The 25,418-nt window shown below is 43.2% G+C and overlaps 1 protein-coding gene across 2 annotated transcripts; it reads right to left on the reverse strand.

Moving 5' to 3' along the window:
- Nucleotides 1-16,037: 16,037 nt before the first annotated feature.
- Nucleotides 16,038-25,055, reverse strand: LOC102710534 (protein DETOXIFICATION 12-like). Of its 2 annotated transcripts, none has more exons than XM_040521480.1 (7): nt 24,674-25,055; nt 19,959-20,503; nt 18,718-18,804; nt 18,583-18,639; nt 18,259-18,497; nt 17,228-17,433; nt 16,038-16,451 (listed from the first exon to the last, which is right to left on the reverse strand). In XM_040521480.1, the coding sequence occupies exons 1-7, from the start codon at nt 24,977-24,979 to the stop codon at nt 16,395-16,397; spliced, it is 1,497 nt and encodes a 498-aa protein (XP_040377414.1). In that variant the 5' UTR covers nt 24,980-25,055; the 3' UTR covers nt 16,038-16,394. The 2 variants fall into 2 exon arrangements, with proteins under 2 accessions (XP_040377414.1, XP_015699182.1); XM_015843696.2 differs by lacking the exon at nt 24,674-25,055 and adding an exon at nt 21,719-23,493 and having other exon boundaries at nt 16,041-16,451.
- Nucleotides 25,056-25,418: the final 363 nt, after the last annotated feature.

A 25,418-nucleotide genomic window follows, 5' to 3' on the forward strand; every position in this document is an offset into this window, starting at 1 on the left:
TTGGCGAGCATTAGATTAATCCCAAGTTGGACTCGTCGAGTACTACGGGATCTTCCAGTGGAGTGCAATTATTTGCTCTCGAAAAGTATAGTGCCCTTCGCTATCACCGATGTGTTCATTCTTCTTTGTTTTCTAATTTCTTTTCCTTTTTGTTTTAGAGAGGCCCTACATGGCAACATCCTCCGTATAGATTAACATAGATTAATTTAATATGCTAAGCTTGTGACTGAATTTCCCTTGAACAGTTATGTACTGGTACTAGTCTCCCAACAATCAATCGTCATCAGTTTCAGCTATCTCTGTACTGTTCTCTCAAGAACGACATGTATTAGAGTTATGTATTCTTTGTTTAGTATTTGTTCTTTTTTTTCCTCTGATTCTGGATGATTGCTGGGGAATAATATCTGGCTTGTCTGTCTCACATGTGAGACACGAAGGGGTGAGAGAAATTTCTTTGTCTGTGTAGTGTCAGGTGACCCCGAAAACTCGCTAGAAACGCCTGTGCTCTGCAACCCAGCAGGGCACTCAAAACAGCACATTTTTTCTGGCATCGACAGGGGAAGGGGATTTTTCATTCTGCCCCCTTCACAGTAATAAAATAACAGCTATGACGAGACGACATCGCGTGATGAACTGGTGACAGACGAACCTTTTGTTATGGGGGAGGACATTCTGTGCTGCCAGATCGATCTGTTCTTCCGTGCAAACTTCCACTGAGACCATGTCCAACGTAGCGAGGGAGCTGATGTTGTCGTTGGGACTCTGTTCACACGAGGCTTCATGAAGCTCTGCGAATTTCTGGTATCTCAAATGTCTTTTATACGAGGGATCATATTATTTAATATGAGATATAATGACCATGTGAACTTATTTTTTAGGCTAGCTAAGACCACACTGGTTAAGAGCGTGTGTGTCTTATTAATCGTCTCATCGATCGAGACTAATAGTTGAGGTTTCTTAGATTGGAATTATTAGTAGTCTCATCGATCGAGACTAATAGTTGAGGTTTCTTAGATTGGAATTATTCGAAGACTCCTCGTCTCGTGGAAAATGTGACTACCCTAGACTTGGAAGAATATCTTATCCAATATAAATAGTTAGTGATCTAAGAGGGATAAAGGAATGAATGCGGGAAAGGATGGGAGTGGCGCTTGGTGTGGAAGAGGCGTTACCAAATTCGTCGTTGTATCCTGATCCGCGTAAGCTTTAGCTAGATTCACAATGCCCTTGTTACCATCCACCATGGGCAGCGAAGAGAAGGAAGGATAGAGACGTCTTTTGCTTGAGGGGAAAGGTATTGTGGTGGCTGGAGAAGGGGAGAGAGAGGAGATGCTAGTAGTGGTGGCACTCATCGCCATGGTGAGGGAGAGGGGTGAGGTCGACGGCAGCTGAGCTCCTCGCTGAGCCAACGTAGAAAAGAGATACTAATATTGAGAGTAGACGGAGAGGTGTTTTGCCGGTGAAGAGGCCAGCGATGTGTAGGATTATGTGTTTCACTGTGTGATCAATTGATAGGAGGAGTCAATATATATTTTTTTTGGTTTTAAATATATTTATTGCAAAATTCTAGATTTCCTTGTAAATTAGAAAATAAAGAACTAGAATAAAAAATATGAAGGGGTGATATATATGAACATACCACTTAAATCACTTATACCAGTGAGACAAACTTTTCGAATAATTGACTTTAGCCTACTGGACACTTGAACCATTCAACCTAAGAATGCCACACGAGACATCCCTCTACAAGTGTGGCATAAAAATGCCCTATACCAGAACATGAGAACATCCATGTCACCATGTGCATTAAAATATGGATAACTTTCAAAAGTATGTTTCCAAGTACGAGCTACAGAAAGTCTTTAAAAAACAACTGTACACGTCTACTACTCCGTCCCAGGAAGAGGATTTTCGGGTTTTCTAGATTGAACCTTGGACCATCCGTCTCATTTAAAAAATATTTAAAAACTAAAAAGAGTAGTTTTATTATGTAGTAACAATAAAAACATTAATCATAAAAATTTTCAAATAAGACAAAAAATCAAAAAAAAAAATTTTGAGACAGAGTTGTATGTAATAGAGTAATACACTACTATACTACAGAAAAGAAGAGGGACATGAAACAGCAGGCGTAGGTGGAGGAGTGGAGGCGCCTCGGTGGCAGTTCCGGTGGGCACAACACCGATCGGTCAGATGGGATCTAGTACTAGCAAATGCAGGAAAGATGCGTGATCCGTCATCCATCCGCCGGCGCGAGCGACAGCAAGCGATCGACAAGAAAAGGAAGCGACCAACCTACGCAGACTGCGAACATGATCGGACAGGGACCCCATCCGCGGGCAGCTTTTGAAGAGCCCGGTTGCCCACAGACCGCGGGACGCAAAGACCTGCTGCCCACTTGATGATCGGCTTCCGCATCTCGGCGGCCTTCGGGGGTAAGGAGAGTAGCGGCTAGTGGACACGCAGCGGCGCGTGGTGGTGGGTAGGCGATGGATGTCGAGTCCAGTAATAGCGCCAGTACAGACAGGCGCACGCGCCAGTACTCCGGCCGTCCCTATCAACAAATCGGAAGACGGGGAAGGGGAACGGGGAGGGGAGAGGGGGATAGGGATCGAAAATGTGCCCACGGTACCTATACCCGGTATCCGTGAGGCATCTGACCAGACGGGTATGTGTATAAGCGTCGGTTTTTATCTGTGAGCATGTCCGTCCATAACTCAATTATCTATGCTCATCCGTAACCTGACTATCTACTGGACAGCAGCTAGGTTTTAAATTTTACCTGTGGGTAACCCGTACCTAACCCAAATTTATACAGAGGATGCTTAATAGGCTTTTTCTGGTCTGACCCAATTGGCCCATATAAGAAATCATATCTGTAGCACTTCAAAACCCTAACTCCCTACCCCTAACTGACTCCATCCATCTTACCCTCCTCCTTCCTCCGGTGGCAGATCTGCTTCGGGCGGCCAGATCCGGTCAGCGATGTTGACATCAAAAATGCGATCTGACGTGTCACACACAAAGGTCTGGGAGTCAGCTCCAGTGCAGAACCTAAATCTTAGGTCAATTTGATCCTGCAACTGACAAGATGAAGAATAAAACAAGTCGAGCGGCTATCGAGCCAAAAAGTAACTAATAATCCAGCCGATCGGATGTTGATGCTGCAGCGGTTAGCCGATAGAAAGAATGATCGGTTGTAAAAAGTTTGGATCGGCTAGAAACTCGATAGAAACAGACTTGAATTAAATATTAGACCAACGTAATCCGCCAAGTTATTTACTAATCTTAGTCGATCGGACGAGCCCCTATAACCAGATCGAACCAAACATATACAGATTGGACTTAACCAAGACAGTATATAGTCGAGCACGATATAATTATAGGAAACATGAAGACCGATAAGGCTAATAAATAAATCGACGAATTACTTGGAATAAACAATGAATCATGTGTTGCTATCGGCTAAAATCAATTCGCATGTAATTCTCATAAGCTGATGCAACATAAATAACTGCCGATCTTAAAATAATGCAGTAAAGATAATGCAGTAAAGCAATCGCCTACTCTATTGATGTAAATATGATAAGCATGTAGATCGGCAAAGATCATTGGCTATAAATGACTGACAAATAACCAAGATCTATAAAATATCTAGCCAGATTGCTAAGAATAGTCATAGAAGATCGGACCCAACTGAGACAGTTCAAGATTACGCCTAACAATGTCAGGCTAGATATTAAACAGATCTAGATCGCTATCAAGCCAACGAGTCGATGACCGATAACTTCTCGGTTGGTACTCCGATAAAACTATGAGCAAGATACATCAATCTGATATAAACCGTCTGACAAACACAATCTACTAGATCGAACCTAATTAAGACAGTACTAGATTGAATATGTCAAACATGAAATATTAAATCGACGTAAATCACCCAAAGTGGTCAACTGGATCAACTCAAGATACAGAAGTAACTCAAGTTGAAACTGATATGATAACTAGCAATCGCACAACCAAATTAGAAGATCGGGCCGAATCGAGACAGTCCTAATTTAGCTGATACGATTATCGTTGCTCGACGGAACGTAGGACTTACTCCTCCGCCGGAGATCGAAGCGATGCAGCCCCGCGTCAGGTGTCAAGTTCCGCCGGAGTTGAAACCTCGGTTAGGAGGGTGGTGATGCGCCGAAAGTAATTGATCTAATTGTGATGTAGATGATTTACAATGACCCTAGCCACATATATTTATACCCTTGGATGGATGCTAGTCCGTGTTGGATACGACATACGACTCCTAATAGATAAAAAAAATAACAAACTCCTATGTAGACTCTATCTCTAACACACAAGTCTCGATCAGACTCTAACTCTCTTAGGGATAAAACAAAAATACTAACTAACTCTAATTAGTAGATAAATTTACGCCGCCATGTCTTGGTCTTCACGATTCCCTATTAAATTCGAACTCTTCCAGATAAAATTTCTATCGGCAATTGCACCTTTCCTTATCCGAATCCAACACGGAAATTTATCATATTTTGGTGTTAATAGGCGGTGAACGAGCGGCAACATCCAAGCGGCCAACTGGCAGCGGGGATTAGGTTGACGGCGGAGCGATGGGCGGGCAGCATCCGAGTGGCCAGCCGACGACATCCGAGCGGCGACGGTGGCTCAGGCGGCCGACGGCGTCCGCGAGGTAGCGGGCGGGCGACGACATCCGCAGGGGAGCGGGTGGGCGGCATGGACAAGCCAGCAGCCGGTGGCGTGAATGCGGGAGCAGTGGGTACCTAGGCGCCCGTCGGGCATGGGTTCGGGTACTATTTTTTGCCCGCAGGTTAATTCGGGTACGTGTCGAGTATGTTCCTGCTCTACCCGTACCCGACACAACCCATTGCCATCCCTAGGAGGGGAGGGGAGGGGGATGTAGGTGTTTTTCTTTTCTGTACATTTGGGTTGTTCCATAAACTAGCCCTTTGTTCGAACAGTGCGCGCTGGACCAAGGTTCATGGAACCGCAGTTAACGCAATAACCGTGACCTCCACCGAATTTTAGGTGAATTCAAGATTTTTGAGGAAATTTAGCGGATGATTTATAGTGTAGTTCTGTGTGAAAAATAGATAAAAATTTGTATTTTTTGACTATTTAAAAATCATTAGTGAAAAATGGCTATCAAAAAGGAAAAATGTAACTGTTCATTGGAAGGCCCATCAGGGCCCAAGAGGAGTGAAGGACCAAAATATCTATCCTCACCCACAGGCAATGGAGCAAAACATGGAGGGAGACCAAAATATTTTGTATTGTATAATGGACACTACTATATTTAAACTTTTGCTTCGTATTGTGTTATGCATTGTATCATGGACATGGAGTATGAACACTAGCTTATTTATGGTCCTTCGTATTATTTATGGTTGAAATGTGTTTGAAATATCACTTGTGTTATGCAATAATTATGACTTATCAGTTATCATGTATATATTTATTGCAATATCACGAATTTAGTAAAGGTCATGCCGCAATTTTATTTTTCCCCCAAAACATGTCCTAACTGTCAGAATTGAAGCTATCTACTATTTTCCTATTTTTCTTATAATTTTGTAAAATTTTCATGCTTTTTATAATTTTCTACCTTCGGATCATGCTTACCTCGATTTTGGGCTCAAACCACGCGGTTTTGACTAACCGTGTAGATTTTGAATTCAAAATTTTGAAATTTGAATTTACGGTGGCATCCACAGTTATCGTGCGGTAACCATGCCTCTGTGGGTCATGGTGAGTGGTCTTTCCACGGTTTCAGGAACCCTGGTTTGGACCGGGTTGCTCTAAAAGACTAATGTCCCAACTCGCCCAACCCGAGCCTTGTCCAAGGTCCAATCATTTTGTCCTGAGCCTTATCCTAGAAAAAGCCCGATAGCACATAGCCCAGCCCAAAAACCCTGCACAACTTAAGAATTTTTTTTGGTTATATGATGAAAAACCTATGCATATTATTTTTACATTTTAAAGTACTTTAAAACTTGTGGAGATTTAAAGTTTCACAAAATTAATGTCAAACATCACACTTCTATTTTTTGACTAGAAAAAGTAATATGACACTTCCATTTTGTCATCTAAAACAAACACACATAATACATTATCCTCACGCAACAATGAACAATTGAAACATCGCAAGATGATTTCATATAACAAATGTGTCCAAAACATAGAAGCGGCCCCGTGTCAACTTGTTAGGGAGACTCACGAGGCAACCCAGCCATCACAACCTCGCCCTTAGCATCGTCCGCCCCCCTCAACGCTGGCCCATGGAAACCGCACGGAGGCTAGAAATCAGCAATGAGCACTCTCTTCTATTCTTATCTCATCGACAAATATATAGAATCAATCGCCTTTTTTATATGGAAATGCTATATAATACTAATAACGGCTCACTCCAACACATGGCATGAAACAAATAGAATAGATGACAGCGGCGCGTGATGACAACGGCAGTGAGGATCATCGGTGAGGGGCACGTGGATGGCCGGATTCGCGGCGACGAGGAGTGTGGCAGTAGGAATTGCGATGGCAAGGAGTGTGGCGGCAGGGAGTCGGTGACTTGGTGGGGAGGAGTGCGACGGCAATGACACACTCCATCTTGTCTGACAATCCAAGTTTCCTTGCCTTGTTCTCATTCCCTAGGGCGAATCAGCCATTTTTTTTTTGGATGTGGGGGATGGGGATTACAGGGATAACAACTTATGATAGTTGTGGCGGCGACAAAGGTAACCATGTGTCTCATATGTTACGCTATGTTTAGTCACACAAGGAAAGTACATGGTACTCACCATTATTAAACATGATACCTCTATCATCGGACATGATACTAGCCGTACTTGACATGATATTATTCAAGTATCATAAATTGTACATGTGAAGTACCATATTACCAGAGAGGTACCATGGTAGCATGACTGGTACCTTTGAGATATCATATATGGTTCATGTAAGGTATCATATTATCTAGACATGGTACCAATGATTGGTACCTTTTGAGGTACCATGTTACCGAACGTGGTACCATGTTATCTAGGGGTACCATGTTACATGGCCATGATACTATGCAACAAGTGCTCCTACTCGTGCTCATGCGACTACCTACAACGGACGTGCTCCTCGCCGACGCTGTTGAGTGAGGTTGAGCGCGCGGAGGCGCGTGAGACCGAGCAGGAATCGACGATGAGGGTTGCACGGACGGTAGGATTCATGGCGGTGAGGAGCGCGATGACAAGGAGTCATCGCCTTAGCGGCGAGGAGCGCGGGGATAGGGAGTCAACATTGAGCCGAGGAGAGCGTCGTAGAGAGGTGGTGCAGAGGAGCGCGCCACGTATTGATTTGCTATTAGAATCGGGGTTTATCCCATTGTCTTAACGGTAAACCATAGTGTAGCAGTCCCCTTTTTTATCAACCAAGGTTATTCCGTGTTGCATGGAATTATGCAAAATCTCAATTTTGTCCTAGGGGTAAAATGGTTACTTTCCCCTTAACATTGTTTGAAGAATGGTTGACTAACGATGATGACATATAAGGAAGAAAACAAGTTGTTTGATGGTATATTATATAATTGAGCTTTATTAGTGGCATACAGTAGAATCCACACTATGTTGATGGCATAGAATGAATGGACTATATAGATTTTTTTTCATAAGCTACTCATTAATAAGAAGGGAAGAGTTGTGCCAGTTAACTAGACCAAAAACAGCAAAAAAAAAACTCAAATGGAGTACCGCAACAAGTGTATCAGGTGGCACGAACCGAAATGGAGTACAACAGTGACTCTTAGGTGGCACAAAACCACAAACCGGTTACCTATACTTTCTTATATGCATCGCGACGCATTCCTGAGCACAATGCAGGAATATGCAAGCAATTCGGACCTCCTAAGATAATATTCATTCCCAATGGTCCTCAACAATTATACAACTACTAAGATGCGTTCTTGTTATACAAACTAGTAGTAATTTGGCAATGTTCATGTAGTCTCAGTTTGTTGTATAGATATTATGATATTTAGCATTTTTTATGCGCAAGCTAATGACATATGGTATTTACTGACTTTAGCCAAAACTATATTTATTTGATTTACATGAGTGTAAAGTCAATTATATGTAGGGCATTTCCATTCAAAAACTTGTTCAAAAAATATATTAATTTAGACCAAAAAATAAAGGTAAATAACTTATGGGACTGACGATGTAGAATTTGATAAAAAAAAAGCCTAGAAACTTTTTTTATGAATTATGGATCATTGGATTGCTTGATTCCTGCATCTAGACCTAACCCTTCCACTTTCTTCCTCCTTCCTTCAATCGATCCCACCGCCACCATTTGACAAATGCATCCAATGTCTCCCTTATCGCCACCCAACCTCGCCAACGCTATAAGGGACCAACAATCTACATCCTTCCTCCCCATATCTACTCCTCCTCCTCAAGCCAATGGCAGTGAGGAGCCTCCTGATGAGGATATTACTCCTTTGAATATATACACAATCATCCGCTCGTCATTCAAGGTTCAATCACAAGAGCTCACGCACGACAATTGAATTTAGATGTGAGTTCATTCCTAAGTTATTATTTATATGATTTTGAGAATAGATTGCTAGCTTGTAATTATATTATGACTAGGAAGAATGGAGAGGACAATGAGACACTTATAGAGGGATTTAGATACGTGGAGGACCAGCAAGGGCATCTAAGTCAAGATGGAGGTCCAAACCAAGTCAATTTTGAGTATGTTTTGGAGTCCAAGACCTGTCTAAACTAAAACGGGTGCCTAGGTCGCATATGTGCTCGGGTCGAGGCATTCTATATAGGAATGGAAATCTAAGAAGATAAAATTTCCAATGGTTCTAGTCCCATGTTCAAATTCATTCCGAGTCATCAGGAATCGACCAAACAAATTAACATCCAAAATTTGTTTTGGTGCGGTGTCGTCAAATTTTGGCTTTTGGGTCATGTATTGTGTTGGAGCCCATTAGGGCTGCGTTAAGGAGTGTTTTTATGACCCTACACTCTATATATTAGTAGCCACTATCACCTTTAGGGTTTGTGTTTTGCTTGGATTAACCTATCAAGAATAGTTTCACCGATCCTTTAATTTGTGAGACCCTACCTTGTGAGGTTAATCATTCATATGCAATTTGGTTGCACTCTTTCTTATTCTTGTTTGTGTTCTTCGATTTGAAAGCATGGATTAGCCTTCTCAGAAAGGTCAACAGGGTTTTAGCATGGCTAATAACTAGAGGAGACGTGATGCTGTGATTGCGTGGCTCAATAGCGTGTTCGTTCAGAAGCCGGATCGACTTGTGTCGTGATTCCACCAAGTCGACTATTTATCATAACCTTTCGGAAGATCGGAAACCCTTGTCCACGTCACCTCCACCCCCATCATTTTTCGTGTTTCCAGTGGCTCCTTGCTACCGGAGATACCATTGTTGCTCTCACTGCCCAAGCATCTCGTAGCCACTAACTGTGTTTTTCTCTAGCCACCAACACCGACCGACTACTTGATGTTGACCCATGGCTTCAGCTGCACTACCGTCACCTTGCCACCCACCATTGGGGCACGACATCCCATAGCCATTCCTCTTAGCCTGGGGAACTCCCTCTTTTATGTTAGAGGCAACCATAGAGATAATTAATCTCATATTTTATTTATGATATTATGGAAAAGCATTATTTTGTTCCTTAAAATAAATAGCTCATTATTTATAAATGAGTATGTGATTTATTCATGAGCTTCTTTATGTGATGTGTTGCTATTTCTAAATTATCTATGGTTGTATCATATGTGAAACAAATATGATTATAATATCAACATATATATTGATTGATGATTATCTCATGTAGATAGTAAATCAATAATGTGGACACATACAGACATACTGGAGCACATGTTGCTGAATAGACTCATCGCGAGACACTCCAAGAGCTATATAAGATGTGTCATTAGGATATGAATGGACACGATGGAATTCGTCCCTACTAGTTAATAGGAGAGATATATTTGGGCCCCTCAATCTAATAGGGTACAAAAGTGCATGACCATACTAGGTAACTAAAGAATCAATCACGAGTTGAATAGTCACAAGATCAAGAGAATGATTGAGTTATTAAAAGTAAGGCACACATTTTGCATTGAGCTTAATTGATACCTTTAGACAAAGAGACACATGCATATACTATGGGTTTAGCCAACATGGTCTTTATGTACAATCAGCGGGTAAATATATCCTGCTACGGGCCACTATCAACACATGGACTAATAATATAATTTTGGGTTGCAACCGAGTGAACGTGAAACTACCTAGTCCCATAATTAATAGGATTGAATGATATCTTTGGATATAGATCCAAATATGGGCTTTCTTTGGATATGGATATGGGTAGGCTCTCTAATGGGACCATGAGGCCCAATTATAAGCTATGTATGATATTTAGAGGGCATGGCTATGAAGTTAACACATAGGAAAAACCCAAGCCGCATGTCTCCCCACAATCCAATCCCTAGCCATATGCCAGTGCTAGCACACTTGTGTTTCGCATTCTACCTCTAGAAATGTGAATAGCGGCAAAGGCACTACTGAATTGTAGTGTTAAATGGTGTGATCATGCAAGGAGACATTTGCATGAGGAGGAGGTGCTTGTCTAAAGAGGAGAGGATCGTGTGGTTGATATCGACTACTTCCTCTATGACGGTGCACACTTTGTCAGATCGATCTACTCAGACTCTGCTTCCATTGCTCTAAACTCAAATTTTTTGTTGATTTATGTGATAAAAGAATTTGTTATATGCTATTATAGCCTACTTGTAACCCTATATATTCATCCTCCCTAGCCCTTTTTATGCTCCCTTGGCCCCATCCTTGAGGCCTAACTGGTTGGACCGTCATCGATCGCTAGAGTCACCACCATTTGGCAGAGCAGAAGGAGGCAAAACAGGGGAGGATTTGACATAAATCCATCCTAATTTTCTATATAAAGCTTAGCAGTTTTCCAAAACAACAAACACATATCCTCCCACTTGAATGGGCCTAGTGGCAGATCCACCTCTCGAGCAGGTTGGGTCACCGCTCGGGCTCTACCTTTGTTGACTCCACCATGAATTGTGATCAAGATCTATAAAAATTGGTTCACCATTGGAAAATACTATTAGTTGCCTAGGCTTGATTACTCTGTTGGCTCCGCCACTGACAAGTAATCTATAACGTGCCAAACATAGCATTTACATATGAACATAGTTGTAACAAAAAAACTTGGAGACTGTTAGAGATAACCAAATCACCAACAACCTTGACTGATATGCACTCATACGTAACGACTCACATAAATGAGTCGTTACATATATTCATCTAGTCATCTATAATGGCTCATAATTTAGAGACATTGTAGATAGCAGGTTATCTAAAATAGCTCCTTGTAAAGAGTCTGCCAATGATGGTGGACATATGCATATATACTTTCTCGAGCTAAGAACAACATATCTTTCCTATTCTCTATCTCCCCACCAACAGATCTTCCCGATACCGTCAAGGGCACAGATGAGTTATGAAAGGGGGGAGGGGCTTCCCATGAATCTGGTTTAGAATTTTTTTAGTTAGAGTTTATGCATTTTCATCATATATGCATCCCCTCTCAATCCAAGCTTAGGCACTCGCAATAGCCTAAACTTAGTTCAAAACACTAAAAGAAAGCGAGTGATACACCTCTATATTTCATTCTAGCTCCGCCTTTAGGCACTAACAGTGCTTACCCTCCCTCCCTAGCACCATCATTGAGTCTCCTCCCTCCCCAACGTTGCTAGTGATGCTTCCCATTCAATCCCAACAATGTTGTCAACTTCCATGGCATTAATGCACAAGTACATGACAGATCAAGCCTCCATGATCATAGGACATGGTGGATTTGGTCTTGGCTTGGACGACGCATGACAAATTTCACCTCAGGGAGGAGGAGCAGTAGGTGGCAGCAAGGGAGAGAGAGGGGAGTTTATTAATAGTGTCATGAAGCCCCATCATCGGTGTTACCGACCACATCCACTCCCTCTCAGCCATGGCTTTGAAAGAATTCCACGACCTCGCCTCTACCCTGACCTCATTGTCCACTGTCTAGGAAGAAGAGCGGTGGCATTGGCATGAAAGTGACTAGTCGAGCTGAGAAAGCCAACGGTGATGACATGGAGTGAGCATTTCATCGACCCCATTTTAGCTTCCCCCCTATCTGTGACTATTTGAACCAACCAGCCGTTATATATGTGAGATATCTAAATAAGTAAAGAACAATTTATATAAATCTCAAAATCAGGACTAGAAGTCTGCAATGACTGGTTATACCATTATAGTTGATAGTTTTTAGTCGTTATAGATAACGATGTTTGTGCTAGTGAACATAAGTGATGTGGGAGCAATGGAGATTCCATGAAGGTGATTCGATATGCTGCAGAAGCTACTAATGTAAGATCGTCGATAGTGATCACTTGATGGATCAGTTAGCATTTCTCCCTTCCCCAAAAGCCAAAGTTGCGTCCAACAAGGAGTTCTTCAAAGATTAGGCGAGTTGCTACGCTCAAGTGATGCCCGTGGTGTTGTGCCGACACTATCGTTTATCTGACGGAGTTGCATTAGTTTTCTTTTTCCGTGTGTTTTTTAGACTGTTTATTTTATTTGTTTATTTAAGACAATGGATCTGTACTAAATTATCATAGTTTGTACTAAGTCTAGTCCTGGACTAAGATTTAATACATACTATTGTTATTGTTAAAAAATGGTGTAAGTTTTTGGGCATGACAGCAGCGTTGCTGCTCATGCTTCCCATTCCCTCCTAGCACTGCTACCGACTGCCATGATGTTAAGGCACGAGTACATGATAGATCAAACCTCCACGATGATAGGGCACGGCGGTGGTTTGGTCTTGGCTCGGACCACAGACAACAGATTTGACCTCAGGGAGCAAGAGCAGTACTACCTCCGTCCCAAAATAAATCAATTTTTTATTTTTTACCTACAATTTTTGACTCTTCGTCTTATTCAAATTTTTTTTGCGATTGATATTTTTGTTTTTATTAGATGATAAATCATGAATAGTACTTTATGTGTGACTAATTTTTTTCTAATTTTCTAAAAAAATTTTAAATAAGACGGATAGTCAAACGTTGGACACGGAAACCGGAGAATTGATTTTTTTTGACAGAGGGAGTAGGTGGCAGCAAGGAAGATGGGAGGAGAGATTAATAATGGTGTCATTAAACCTCGTCATTGCTGCTGCTGACCCCATCTACTCCCTCTCCACCAAGGCCTCGAAAGAACTCCACGACCTCGCTTCTAGTAAGAAGAACAGCAGCAGTGGCACGATAGTAACTGGTCGAGCTGAGGTAGCCAACGGTGACGACATGGAGTGAACATTTCATCGGCTCCTTTTTAGCTTCTCCCCTATGCGTGACTATTTAAACCAACAAGCCGTTACATATGTTACGAGGACATCAACACCATCGATACATCCATCAACCCTACAAGTACAACATCATAGTCCTATTACCTGTGCTCGTACTCGTCAACTCAACTATTAGGTGAGTTCTTTCTTGAGTTCATGTTCCTCTTCTTTATACCCCAGAGACGCGTGCACTATTGTTTTGCTCAGGAACGATGGAGGGGATCCAAAGGGGCGAGGATTCGTGCAGGGAGGATTCGGACTGCACGACAACATCAACTTCTGACGGCCGCCACGACTTCATGTGAATTCTGATTTGGGCGTATAAGTATTTTATAGAAAGCTTATCAAGTCTATTTTTAAATGGATCCAACTACACGCCATTATCTGTTCTGGAGCAGCCGCTATTGTCGTTTTACTTCGGACTGTTCTCTGTCTATGGGTGATGCGTCACCTCTTTTGGGTCCAATGGGTTGTGTATCAAGTTAGGCCCATTAGAGACGTGTCCTAGGGTTACAGCACGCCCCATGGTTGTTCTATTCAAGAACGGCGAGTTTTGTTTCTGCAAGTTAGCTTTTGTTACTTCTTTGTACACGTGTGTGTTAGCGCAACCACTCGGATACTTGTTTATAGAATCCCATCATAATAATATTCATCTTTGTGCTTCATATTCATCTCGCAATTAAGCTCGCAGGACAAGTGCCCTTGTGACCAGCGTCGTGCACGGTAAGATCGGGACGGCCATTAGAGGTGGTGTATCGATTGTTAAGGTGCAGCGTTCTTGGATAGTTGTAGTCGAGCCGTGAATGTCATCCCCTCTTCAATCGAGTTATCCTCGCAGGTCTTTATCAATATGTGAGATATATAAACAGGTAAAGAACAGTTTATATAAATCTCAAAATCAGGAGCAGAAGTCTGCAACGACTAGTTAAACCGTTACGGTGGACAATTTTGAGCCGTTATAGATAACGGCGTGTGTGCTGGCGAACGTAAGTGACGAGGAGCAATGGAGATTCCACGAAGGTGATCTGATATGCTGCAGAAGCTTACATTCTAATGTAAGATCGCGGACAGTGATCAGCTGATGGGTCAGTTAGCAATTTTCTGGTACGGCGCAGTGCTTCTCCGTATTCTTAATTACCTATTAGGTTTAGCTGCTCTCGGGAATGTCGACATGACCCCCAAAAAAAAAAAAAGGTCGATACTGCGCTACCTAACAGACTGGTGTCATGTCTCCATGCGAATATTAAAAATGCTGGCTTCTTAATTAATTAGTTTAGGGGCTTAATCTCACCTCACGTTTTACGTGATTGCTACGCTATACGGCCAGTGAGTTCTCAGCTGAGAGCGTATGACTTCAGGTATTTGTTTATTGCTTCGGCTCGTTTAGAAAATATCATAGATGTACACTTGATAGCTGGTGCAGGAAACATGATAAAGTACGCTACATTAGTCAGAAAATGAGTATTTGACCACACGGTTTATGCACCCTTTTTTTAGCTATACTTGGCATTTCACACTATGCAACCTCATTATTTTTGCTTTTCCTTATGTTTACAAGTCAAAATTTAAATTTTCAACTTTAAAGTTAAAGGTTGATTTTGGGGTTTTTCGCTACAGTTTATTTTGTATTGACTTTTAGATCGCTAATAATATATATATATATATAAATTTTATTCATAAATTATTTTTTGTTTACAAATATATAACAATCACCTCCTATCCTATTAATTTTGTAAGGGCTCGACCAGACCGGGCCGGCCTGCCGCAGGCATTCCCTTCAGGCTGGAATAATGCCATGGACTGATCGAAACATTGGTGCCATGGCCATGCTGCTATGTGGCCGATATGGCTGGCCACTAAAAAATTAACCCAAAGAAAAAAACAAAATAAAAAACAAGATTCAGATAGCTCCAACGTAACTAAAATTCAAGAAAAAGAATCACGGTAAATATTGTTCATCAGTTCAGAAAGGTAGGATAGCATTAGGAAGGGCGCATTCCATATTATCCAGCTAAACTATTGTGTTTGTCTAATTTACCGCGCCTGAACTTAATTGCAAACAGGGGTTGGAGGGGCTAATGCTAAATTAAACAAACCGCTTAGTTTCTTTTTTTTTAGGTGAACAGGAACTTCATTAAAATATGGTAGCCGTATTATAATCAAGATCAACCAGGTTTTACAGAGCTATTGGGGGATTTGAAACAAAGCCCCTAGTTACAGGGCTGAAATATGAATAATTTCTCAATCCAGAAAAAATATTTCCTTTTAAACTGATATGTCAGAGTAAGGTTTATTGAAAGAGAAGAAAAAAAATGCATATACGCCCAGTGAACAGAATGTCTAGAGATCGGTATATTTGGGCTCCATGTCAACTACTTCTTCACATGCCCCGTAGCCTGTGTGTATTGGGTGATCTGATAAAATCTGGGATTATTTGTGGGAGAGCCGAACACGGCCGTAGCCTGATATCGATACGGGCCTCCCGGCAATATTCTCGGCCCACCCTAGAGCAGGCCGATCTAAAAAGGCCCTGTCGTGTAGTACCCGGGAATTTTGACCTCAATAACTATAGTAAGTACAATAATACAAACAGCAGGTATACTTGTGATGGAAAAAGAATCTTGCGTTCAGCTTTTATATTTTTTTTTTCCATTACACTCGACGAAAATTAAACTCACCAAATTATCTTTGCTCCTGGTTCAATACAAAAATTACCTATGCTTTCCTAAAGAGGACAACAAAAAAGATATAACATCTCTACCTTCCAAGTCTTCCTGAAACTTGAACAGCTCTTCGAGCTAAGATGCTACAGGATTCATATGCCATTCTGTTACAAATCCGTGGGACATAACCACCTCTCAAAAAATCATGTACAGTGCAGGAAAATTTTACAAGATCGAATCCAACATAAGTTACTCAATGCGTTTAGACTGCCTGTGTCGCAGTCCTTTCCTCAAATACTCTGTCCCTAGCCTTATCGGCCTGCAAAGAAATAACCAACAGAAAGATCAGACTATACTATGAGAAAACAAAATCAGTTTATACATATATCAGGTGTATGACTTCATGAAGATTGCAAACTGAAATGTGGAAAACTATTTGTTCATAAACCAATGCATTATAGCAACACAAGGAAACATTAACAATGTCCCTTGATGTACTTTCAGCAAGGTCCTTTGTGCACTTTGGTACACTAGCATATTTCTTAAAGAATATTATCATTAACATGTTGTTACCATTATTTTCTGCATATATCATGTCATAATTGTTGTATATATTTTATACTGACATGTGTGCCCCATTGGTCCCAACTCCCAGAGTTTTTTCTTCCCACAAAAATTAGAGTATTAGTGAGGGATGGTTCATAAGTGGGTCTCACAATCATTTTTTTTACCACCACTGCTTCTTTTTGTAGTAGTAAAGATTAAACCCTTTTGAAAGAGATTACACAAGTAACAATAACACAGGATATTTCTTAAGCTTCTTTTGCATGGTGGTACAACACAAAACCTCCAAAACTGACGACCATGTTAGTGCCATGATAACTTGAAACTGCTGATTAATTTTTCTTCATTTGAATTCAGACTATTAAAAGTTTTAACATCTCAAACTGGACTGAATTGAGCTACTATTTTCTGCATGGTCTCTACACTCGCAACAATTTGTTAGTGTTGTTATCCAAGCTTCAGGGCATTGCAGTTTAGAAAGAACCTGTACTGACAAAATTTTATCGAGAAGAAATGGAAAAAGGAACCTACCATCTTCCCCCAGTTTGTCATTGCAGTAATGATAGATAGAAGAGTGACCTGTGTCGCTCCACCAGCTACCATGCCCATCCAGAAACCCATTCCTCCTAGATGCATTGCAAAACCGAAAAAGAGAGCAACCGGAACCCCAACAAGATAGAATGCACCAAGGTTAACATAGGCCCCTAAATGCTGCCATCCACAGCCTCTAGAAACACCTGATGAAAATGGAAGTGTTAACAGTTGCATTAGAATTACAAAGAATTTCTTCAGTATTCAAAATGGTGTATGAGAAACAAGCTTTAATATCAAATGGAACTGTTTACTACATCTTATCAGGGGTAAGTCAATTGTATTGATCACTCCTAACAATCTCCATCTATCATATTGCATTGGTAAATTTTGCCACAGGACATCATGACTTCATGGTTTTAGTTGTAGAACACCGCACGCCGCACGGTGGCTTTTGGGAGAAGATACTATGTAAAAGTGGGAATTAACTCGTGGACATCACATCCATTAGAATATTTATTTCTGGTTGAATAGGAGAGAGAAACCATATCAAAGTTTTGAAATACCCATGGACCCACATGTTAGGTCTCCCATCTCTCTATTTCTCTCTCTTGCACACACGGGCCTGCATATAAGCCTCTAAGTGCAATGTTTAGATTGAACCAGTCAAATAGTAACCAAACCATAATAAAAACAAACATGTGATGAGAAACCTGAAATGTGGGCCCATGGGTATTTCAGAACTTTCACATGGTTTGACTCTCCTATTCAAACAAAAATAAATATTCAAATGGACGCGGTGTCCAAGAGCTAATTTCTATGTTTAGAGTGTTGTCCCCAAAAAGTCACTTCATGTGGTGTCCTATACTAAACCCGTGCAAAGTTACGATGTTCTCTAGCAAAATTTTCCCATTGTGTTACTATGCCTAAAAGAAACATTGGTTTGGATTACGCATATGCATAAAACAACATAAATATTCAAAACCACATCTCTATATAATGAAACTGGCATTTAGAAGTAAATTTGATACCTGAGAGGACACCCTGAAGGCTGTCTGTAATAACTGAGACGGAAAGGACAGGTACCATTTTGGTCACATAATTTATGACTTCTTCCTCATTGCTGAAAGCAATTCCGATGAAGTTGCGCAATGCTAGAAGGGTCACACTCACTAGGACCGCTGAACAAAGTATAACAGATAAAGCAACCCCTACTACCAATCGGGCACCTTCTGGGTTGCCTGCACCTAGTTCATTTGAGACGCGAACACTGCCAAATGGATATAGCATGCATTAGTTTAAACATCTGATAGGTAAAAATGAAACTTAAGCACGCTGAAAAATGAGTGGCCCACCTTGCAGCTGTTCCAATACCATGAGGGAGATTGTACACCAACACAACTGTAGAAATACTGCTCCAGATGTATTTATTTGTTAGATATCAAAGCAAATACTGGAAGAATCTATTATTTGTTGAATGTAGTGCATACCATATAGAAAGCACAGAAGTTTCAAGTGCTGGATTTGGTAGGATCCCAGAAAGCAGAACGAGAAGCTCATAAGACCACCATTCAAGGCTGTTGTCAAGTGAGGCTAAATTATATTCTGGGGAAGAAAAGTTATGCAGTTTGAAGTTTACCATACTTAATATTACTTTAAATTTTACTGTAAAATAACTTCATAATTTAACTTCACATAAGGTACGACGAGCCTACCAATTTATAATAAGAGAGCAGGAAACATAGACTCAAGTGGCATTTCAAACAACGTGCACTGCAATTTAAATGAATGTTCCATGTCGTCCCAATTCTTGTACACATTTTGTCTTCAACATCCAATGAAACATTAGTTAATCTATATAAAACAAAGGATTTTGGGCTCAGGCACAATCGTAAGCATTGAAAGATATCTCACATTTAGAGAGACAGGAAACTGTTACAGCCTTAAGATTTCATAGCCAGATGATTCTGGTTTCATGGAAAGTTAGAAGACATTAAAGGATTCTTATTTTTTTGAATTTAGTGTGGATGCTTCATTGCCATCATCCCCTTTTCTCCGAAAGTCCTTATTTGTTGGCAAAACCATTTGCTTGTACGCCATGTTTCACAAAATTCAATCTAATGTAGTGTTGGAGGCTTCAGCCTTCTACAAAGTCATCACAGCTAAAAAATATCTAAGCTGGTGCTTCCCATCAAATCGTGCAGATGTTAAAAGACCATCGATAATGATTCCTCAAAAGGTACCAAACTAGCTTGAAGGTTTTTAATACTGCACATTATTTCTTCTAATTGTGAAATTTAGCTTTATAAGAGAATAGAAGTAGCTATCCCCTATATATTCTATCACTAATAAACACAGAACGCGTGTGCTCGATGTTTAAATACTTGACTATGGGTATAGATAAAAACTATTCAAACTAGCAACATGATATTAGTATATTTGCAATCAAAAGTGCTCATATCAATGCATTTTTCCTAATAAAGTTTGCAAATAATTCATAAGAACAACAGATATCCCCAACATGTCGAAACCACAATAATACGTGTTCAGTTTTCTGTACCATGTCAGTGTCCTATGGCAGGAAAAGATAATAGATTAAGCATACAAGAGTAATCAAGAAGATTCTAATGTCCAAAATATAGCAAAATTTGGTGAGATTTTCAGTCATCCTTGAAACCTTACATTATTCAAATGACATTTTGCAAATTAGGGAGTAGTAGCATTTACTTACCAAATCATGAGGGCTGATGGTACAGCCAACCGCAAAAAACTGCCAATCCCTCTAAAAGCTTCCCATGTGAGTGGAGCACGAGTTTTCTCACAAGAAGGTGAGAGCACAATGTAAAGACCAAGAACAGTCACTTCAACCCAATCACAGATACTAACTGATAAAGCAGCTCCAGCATTACCCATCCCAACTTTATAAACCATGAACCAACACAAAGGAATGAAGAGTGATAGTGTTATCGATGAGCTTAGAACCATAGGAAAGATTAGGCTTTGAGTCTGGAGGAACTTTGATAAGCATTGAGCAACGGTGAAAGCAAATAAACCAGGGATTAGCCACAGTGCATACTTCCCAGCTTCACTTGCTATTTCTGGTTGTTGACCTATAAGAGGAAGTACCTCTGGGATGAAAACCCATATGATCGCGATGGGTACACTCACAAGAAGAAGCACAATTATGGACCTGTACATATATAAAGATAGCTTATGATACTGTTCTGCTCCATAAGCTTGACCACAAATAGTTTCCAGCCCACATGCCAGTCCCATCTAAAAGGAAAACTGCATCAGTAATAAAATATAGATAGTTCAGGGAAGAACAAAAGTCAGATTATCAGGATAAAGCACAGAGATAGTGTAAAAATGATGGTGATGGCCAGTGGCAAACCCAAAAAAAAATTACCAAGGGTCCTATGCATATCATAACACATATAATATTCTTATTTTCAACTAATAATATGATTAATATAGACTAAAGCAACTAAATATTACAATTCTACCCAGGGCCACCACGGCTAGCACTACGTAGGAACGCTAGATGAAATGCAAAAATACAAACGGATCATCCATGTGCTGCATGGCATGTGAAGTGTAGGAAAGCATTTCTAAGTCAAAAGCATGACTATATGTAGTGTGGCATATGTTACGATTTCAGGGTCTAAGGGTTTATTTACAGCAATAGCTAAGAGGGAGATGTTTCTTTTCTAGAATAAGGCCGCGTTAGGGAGGCCCCTTAGTTAACTTAACTTCCTCGTTTTCCGCGCGCACGCTTCCCGAACTACTAAACGGTATATTTTTTGCAAAAGTTTTCTATAGGAAAGTTGATAATGGTGCCGTGCCCAAACCCGCCCCGCAAAACGATGTCCGCCGCCAAGGACTAGCCCTGGCCCTGTGCCATCGACACGGCCCATGTAGGTGCTGTAGAGGCGGCGCACCTCTACCCTCGTCTTCATCTTCAGGCAGAGCGGCTGCGGTGGCCGCCGAACGGACCGGATCCGCCGTCTCGAGAACATGGATCAGGAGGTCGTAGGTCATGCAGGGCTTACAGACGGGCGGCCCCGGAAGCCGCTCGGAGTCGATGAGTTCAAACACGTCCGGATCATCCGTGGCCGGCTCCTCGTCCCACGGCACCATCGGCTCCGGGATAGCCAGCGTTAGCTCCTTCGGGATGGCCGACAGGTCACGTACCCAGATGGACACCTCCGTCATGCACGCATCCACCAGCGCGGCCACCTCTATCAGTTGGCCACCCAGGCTGTTGATGACCTGGCCGATGGCGTTCAGCTCGTTGGCATGTGCCGAGAGCCCTTCAATCGTGAGTAGTACGAGGTAGAGGAGTCGAGTGCTCCCGTCGTGGGTTCCGCGGTACCACGGGCGGAAGGACAGGCAAGCACCTCGCACCATGAGCCGGCGGGAGTGGTGAAGGACAGCGGTGCAGTCTGCTTCATCGGCGAATGTGAGGAGAAAATAGGAGGGATGGGTTACCTCGACACGGACTTTGTTTGGCTGGATGCCGAGGCGTCGGAGTTGCTCGACGACTATTGCTGGCGAAACCTCACGACGGCCAGAAATGATAGACGAAACCAGCGCACAGCCACGAAGGTCTTGCTCTAGCATCGCCATCCCCAGTGTCCAGGAAAGGAGGTTTTTACCTGCGTGCCATTAAAAAAGATGGTGCATGTCTCTATGTCACTCAAAAGTTTGAGCCTCCCTCTATGCCATCGTCGAACTTTATCGCGCCCTCCATACCATTCCGTTCGTTTTTGCTCTAACGGTGGCTAACAGCATAGCAAAATGCCCTTAGGGTTGAGAGGCTTGCTCGTGTGCGAGCGTCCGCATCTCTCAGCGTTCTCTCTCCCTGTGCCCAACAGCTGCCGCCTCCCTGCGCATCTCTCCCTGAACGGCGCGCGCCGGCAGCCACCTCCCCGGCCGGCGATCCCACGAGCCCCACAACCATACCAGGACTTCTTCTCGCCCTCGTCCTTCCTCTGCCCGTCATCGTCGCCGTTGCCGCACCACCACCGTGTCGTCCGCCTCCCTCATCCCTCGGCCTCATTCCGCGTCACCGACCTCCTCGGTGGCCTGGGACTCTGCAACGGCAAAGTCGGCATCCACAAAGAGCTTGCCTCCGACTCCCTCGCCGCGCCGCCGTCCACCAGAAGCACTATGTCGGGTGAGCTTGCGGAGGCTCCGCCATCGCCGCAGGGGGTGGATCCGGGCGCGTTCGAGAAGGAGATGATGAGGCTCACCGGTGGATTCCCCGGCGGCGAGGTCGGCCTCAAGGACTTCGTCGCCAAGAACCCGCCTCCCCCAAGCCACAGAAGAAAGGCCTCACCGCTGCCGGTCCTCGGTGGTGGCCGCGGCGGTGGCCAGGCTGGACAGATCGTCACAGCACTCGCCGGAGGGGTGGTCCTCGTCGCCCTGCAGGAAGTCCATGCATGACACGGCGACATGTCGGAGATCACGCCGGAGCACGAGGAGACCACGTCGGCCTCCAGCTACCGGAGCGTCAGCAGCAGTAGCACGACAAGGACGACGGCGGGGCGGCTCGCGTTCTTGCCCATGGTCGGTCTCTGCGTCACGTGTGTCAGTGGCCGGAACTAGCGATTAATTAGTTGTTTCCTCCTTAATCACTGTGGTAATTTCGATGCTAGTGTTGCACTGAACTGGTGATTTGTATGGGCTACTTTTTACTCGATTCCTTTGTGCTAACTTTTACTCGGTGAAATTTAGTTTCAACACCTGTGAATGAACATTGAACATTTTAATTAGAGAGCAAGCTGAAAGGGTAAGATGGATATTTTTTCTACCCAGGCCCACGTGTCAGAGCTTCTAAATGGTTAAATCCTAACAGAATAATGAAAGAATGGTTTGGAGGACGTGATAAGTTCCACGATGGCAGAGGGAGGCAGATTTTTTAGTGGCACAAAGAGGCACCATCTTTTTTTTTTTAATGGCATAAATGGAAAAACCTCCCAGGAAAGCGTGCACTGCCCGGAGACCGGACGGAGGAAGGGGTCACGGGAGCCAAGGTCTTCCATCTGGTGGGAGGATTTGGTGCTCGCCTGCTCCGGGGCTGCGGTGAGCCGCTTCGCGCGGTGTTCTCCTTCCTTGGCAACGTCGGGTGACACCGCCCGCTTTTTCTTCTCGAACCCGCCTTGACCGAAGTCGCAGTCCCGGCCGAGATGACCGGGGTACCAGCAACGAAAGCAGCGCTCGGCCTCGTTGCAATCCGCTTTAAGGTGTCCCAGCCCCAGACACCGGAAGCAGCGGCCGTGCAACCAGCGGGGAATGGGTCTCCTGACCGGAGTAAATGGTGCCGAGTTGGTGACGGTGGTTGAGGGCTCTTTACTTCGCCTGCGACGGACAAGCTGCCAGTCGTCCTCCACATCTTGCTGGGATAGCACAGGGCGCCGTGATGCCCGTGCAGGGCCCCGCACTGCGTCCGCCCAGGAGCTAGGAACAAACGAGGTCTTTTCTGGACGGCGGGGGCCGGAGTGGCCGCCCGCCGGACGGTGGTGGTGGGAGGACGCCGGAACGCTCGCTTTCTCTCTCATCTTCTGGGTGATTCAATGCACAATGTTAACCTGAAGCTTCCAAATCCTTAGCCTCGTGCGTAAGCTTTCACATAGATCATCATCTTATTGTAATCCTCACTGGAGAACCAAGAGCGAAAATATTCAATAGCATCATGGAGTAAAAGCATTCAGCTCCAATAGTTGAAATCCAAAGCAGCAATTAACGCAAATCAGCGCTACCGAAGGTGAGTTTCAATCAGTCAACCACACTGAAAAAATAAGAGCGACGGGATTCGGATCCTCGAATGGAACTAGTAATCCGTGTTCACGTGTTTAGGAGGTTTTATGCCATACGTATATTAGGCCTTGTTTTGTTCTAAAAAATTTTTCAAAAACATCACATCAAATTTTTGGACATCTAAATAAAACATTAAATATAGATGAATAAAAAACTAATTACATAGTTACAAAGAAATATTAAGACGAATCTTTTGAGCCTAATTAATCTATGATTAGCCATAATGCTAGAGTATCTAATATGTGCTTAATAACTGATTAATTACGCTCAAAAGATTCGCCTCGCAGTTTCTAGGCTAACCGTGAAATTCGTTTTTTCATTCGTATCCAAAAACCATTTCTAATATCAGATCAAACATTTGACGTGACATTTCTCCTAAAAATTTTCTCGATCTAAACACCACACCACCTCAGTATGCTTTGAAGGTTTGACCAGCGGCGGAAATCCACATGGCGGGGCATTCCCGCAAGCACCTCGTTGGCAGGCAGCCGCGCGAGATGCCAACCACCACACGACGCCACATGCACGAAGCGAATCCCATCCTACCCATCAGAAGCCACGGGTGGAGGAGGTGGGGGGGGGGGGGGGGGGGATAAACGATCAGAGGGGAGAAGGGGCACTCACGAGGACGCTGAAGCCGGAGACGTTGGTGAGGGAGTTGGCGATGGCGGCGCCCGCGAGCGCGAACTCCCCGAGGTGCCCCACCATGACGGTGGAGATGAGCTGCATCATCAGCTGCAGCAGCGCGACGGCGATCATCGGCGCCGCCAGCGCGGCGAGCCGCCCGGCCTCCGCCGTGGCCTCCCGCCACCATCGTCCTCCCCCGCCGCAGCCGCGCACCTTCCCATCCCCCACCTCCTCCTCCCCCTTGCTGCTCCCCCTCCTCGGGAGCAGCAGCGGCGCCTCGGCGTCGGAGGAGGAGGAGCCCATGGGCGCAGCGGCACGCGGATCGCGGAGTCGTATCGTATGCAGCGAAACGAACCGAACCGAGTACTGCTCGGCGCTGTGTGAAGATGCTCGCGGCTCCTGCAGGCTGCATCGTTTAAATATATAAATCCATTTTTCCTTGGCCGCCACGGACGCGGGAGTAGCTAGCGGCGTAGGGGACTAGGGGGGCGTAGGTGCCTCCGGTTTTTTTTATTTACGTGTTTGACTTTTTTATTTAGACATTTCGTCTTATTAAAAAAATTCTAAATATAAAACTATAAATCATACTGAGTGGATCAAAGGACTTTTTTTTAATCTTTGGTCACGTTAGATGTTTGGACGTTAATTAGAATTATTAAATATAGACCGATAACAAAAACTAATCGTATAAATAAAGGCTATTTCATTAGACAAATTTTTTAAGCCTAATTAATTCACGATT

The sequence above is a fragment of the Oryza brachyantha genome, chromosome 1 (genome assembly GCF_000231095.2).
Source record: "Oryza brachyantha chromosome 1, ObraRS2, whole genome shotgun sequence".
Taxonomy (NCBI): Eukaryota; Viridiplantae; Streptophyta; class Magnoliopsida; order Poales; family Poaceae; genus Oryza; species Oryza brachyantha.

Bases quoted from the DNA above. Each gene is read 5' to 3' on its own strand.
- LOC102710534 (XM_040521480.1), bottom strand. From the start codon at position 24,979: ATGGGCTCCTCCTCCTCCGACGCCGAGGCGCCGCTGCTGCTCCCGAGG. The intron at 18,498-18,582 runs GTGGGCCACTCA...TCCATTTGGCAG, and splicing joins GGTATTGGAACAGCTGCAAG to TGTTCGCGTCTCAAATGAAC. The intron at 17,434-18,258 runs GTATCAAATTTA...CATTTTCATCAG, and splicing joins CCTTCAGGGTGTCCTCTCAG to GTGTTTCTAGAGGCTGTGGA.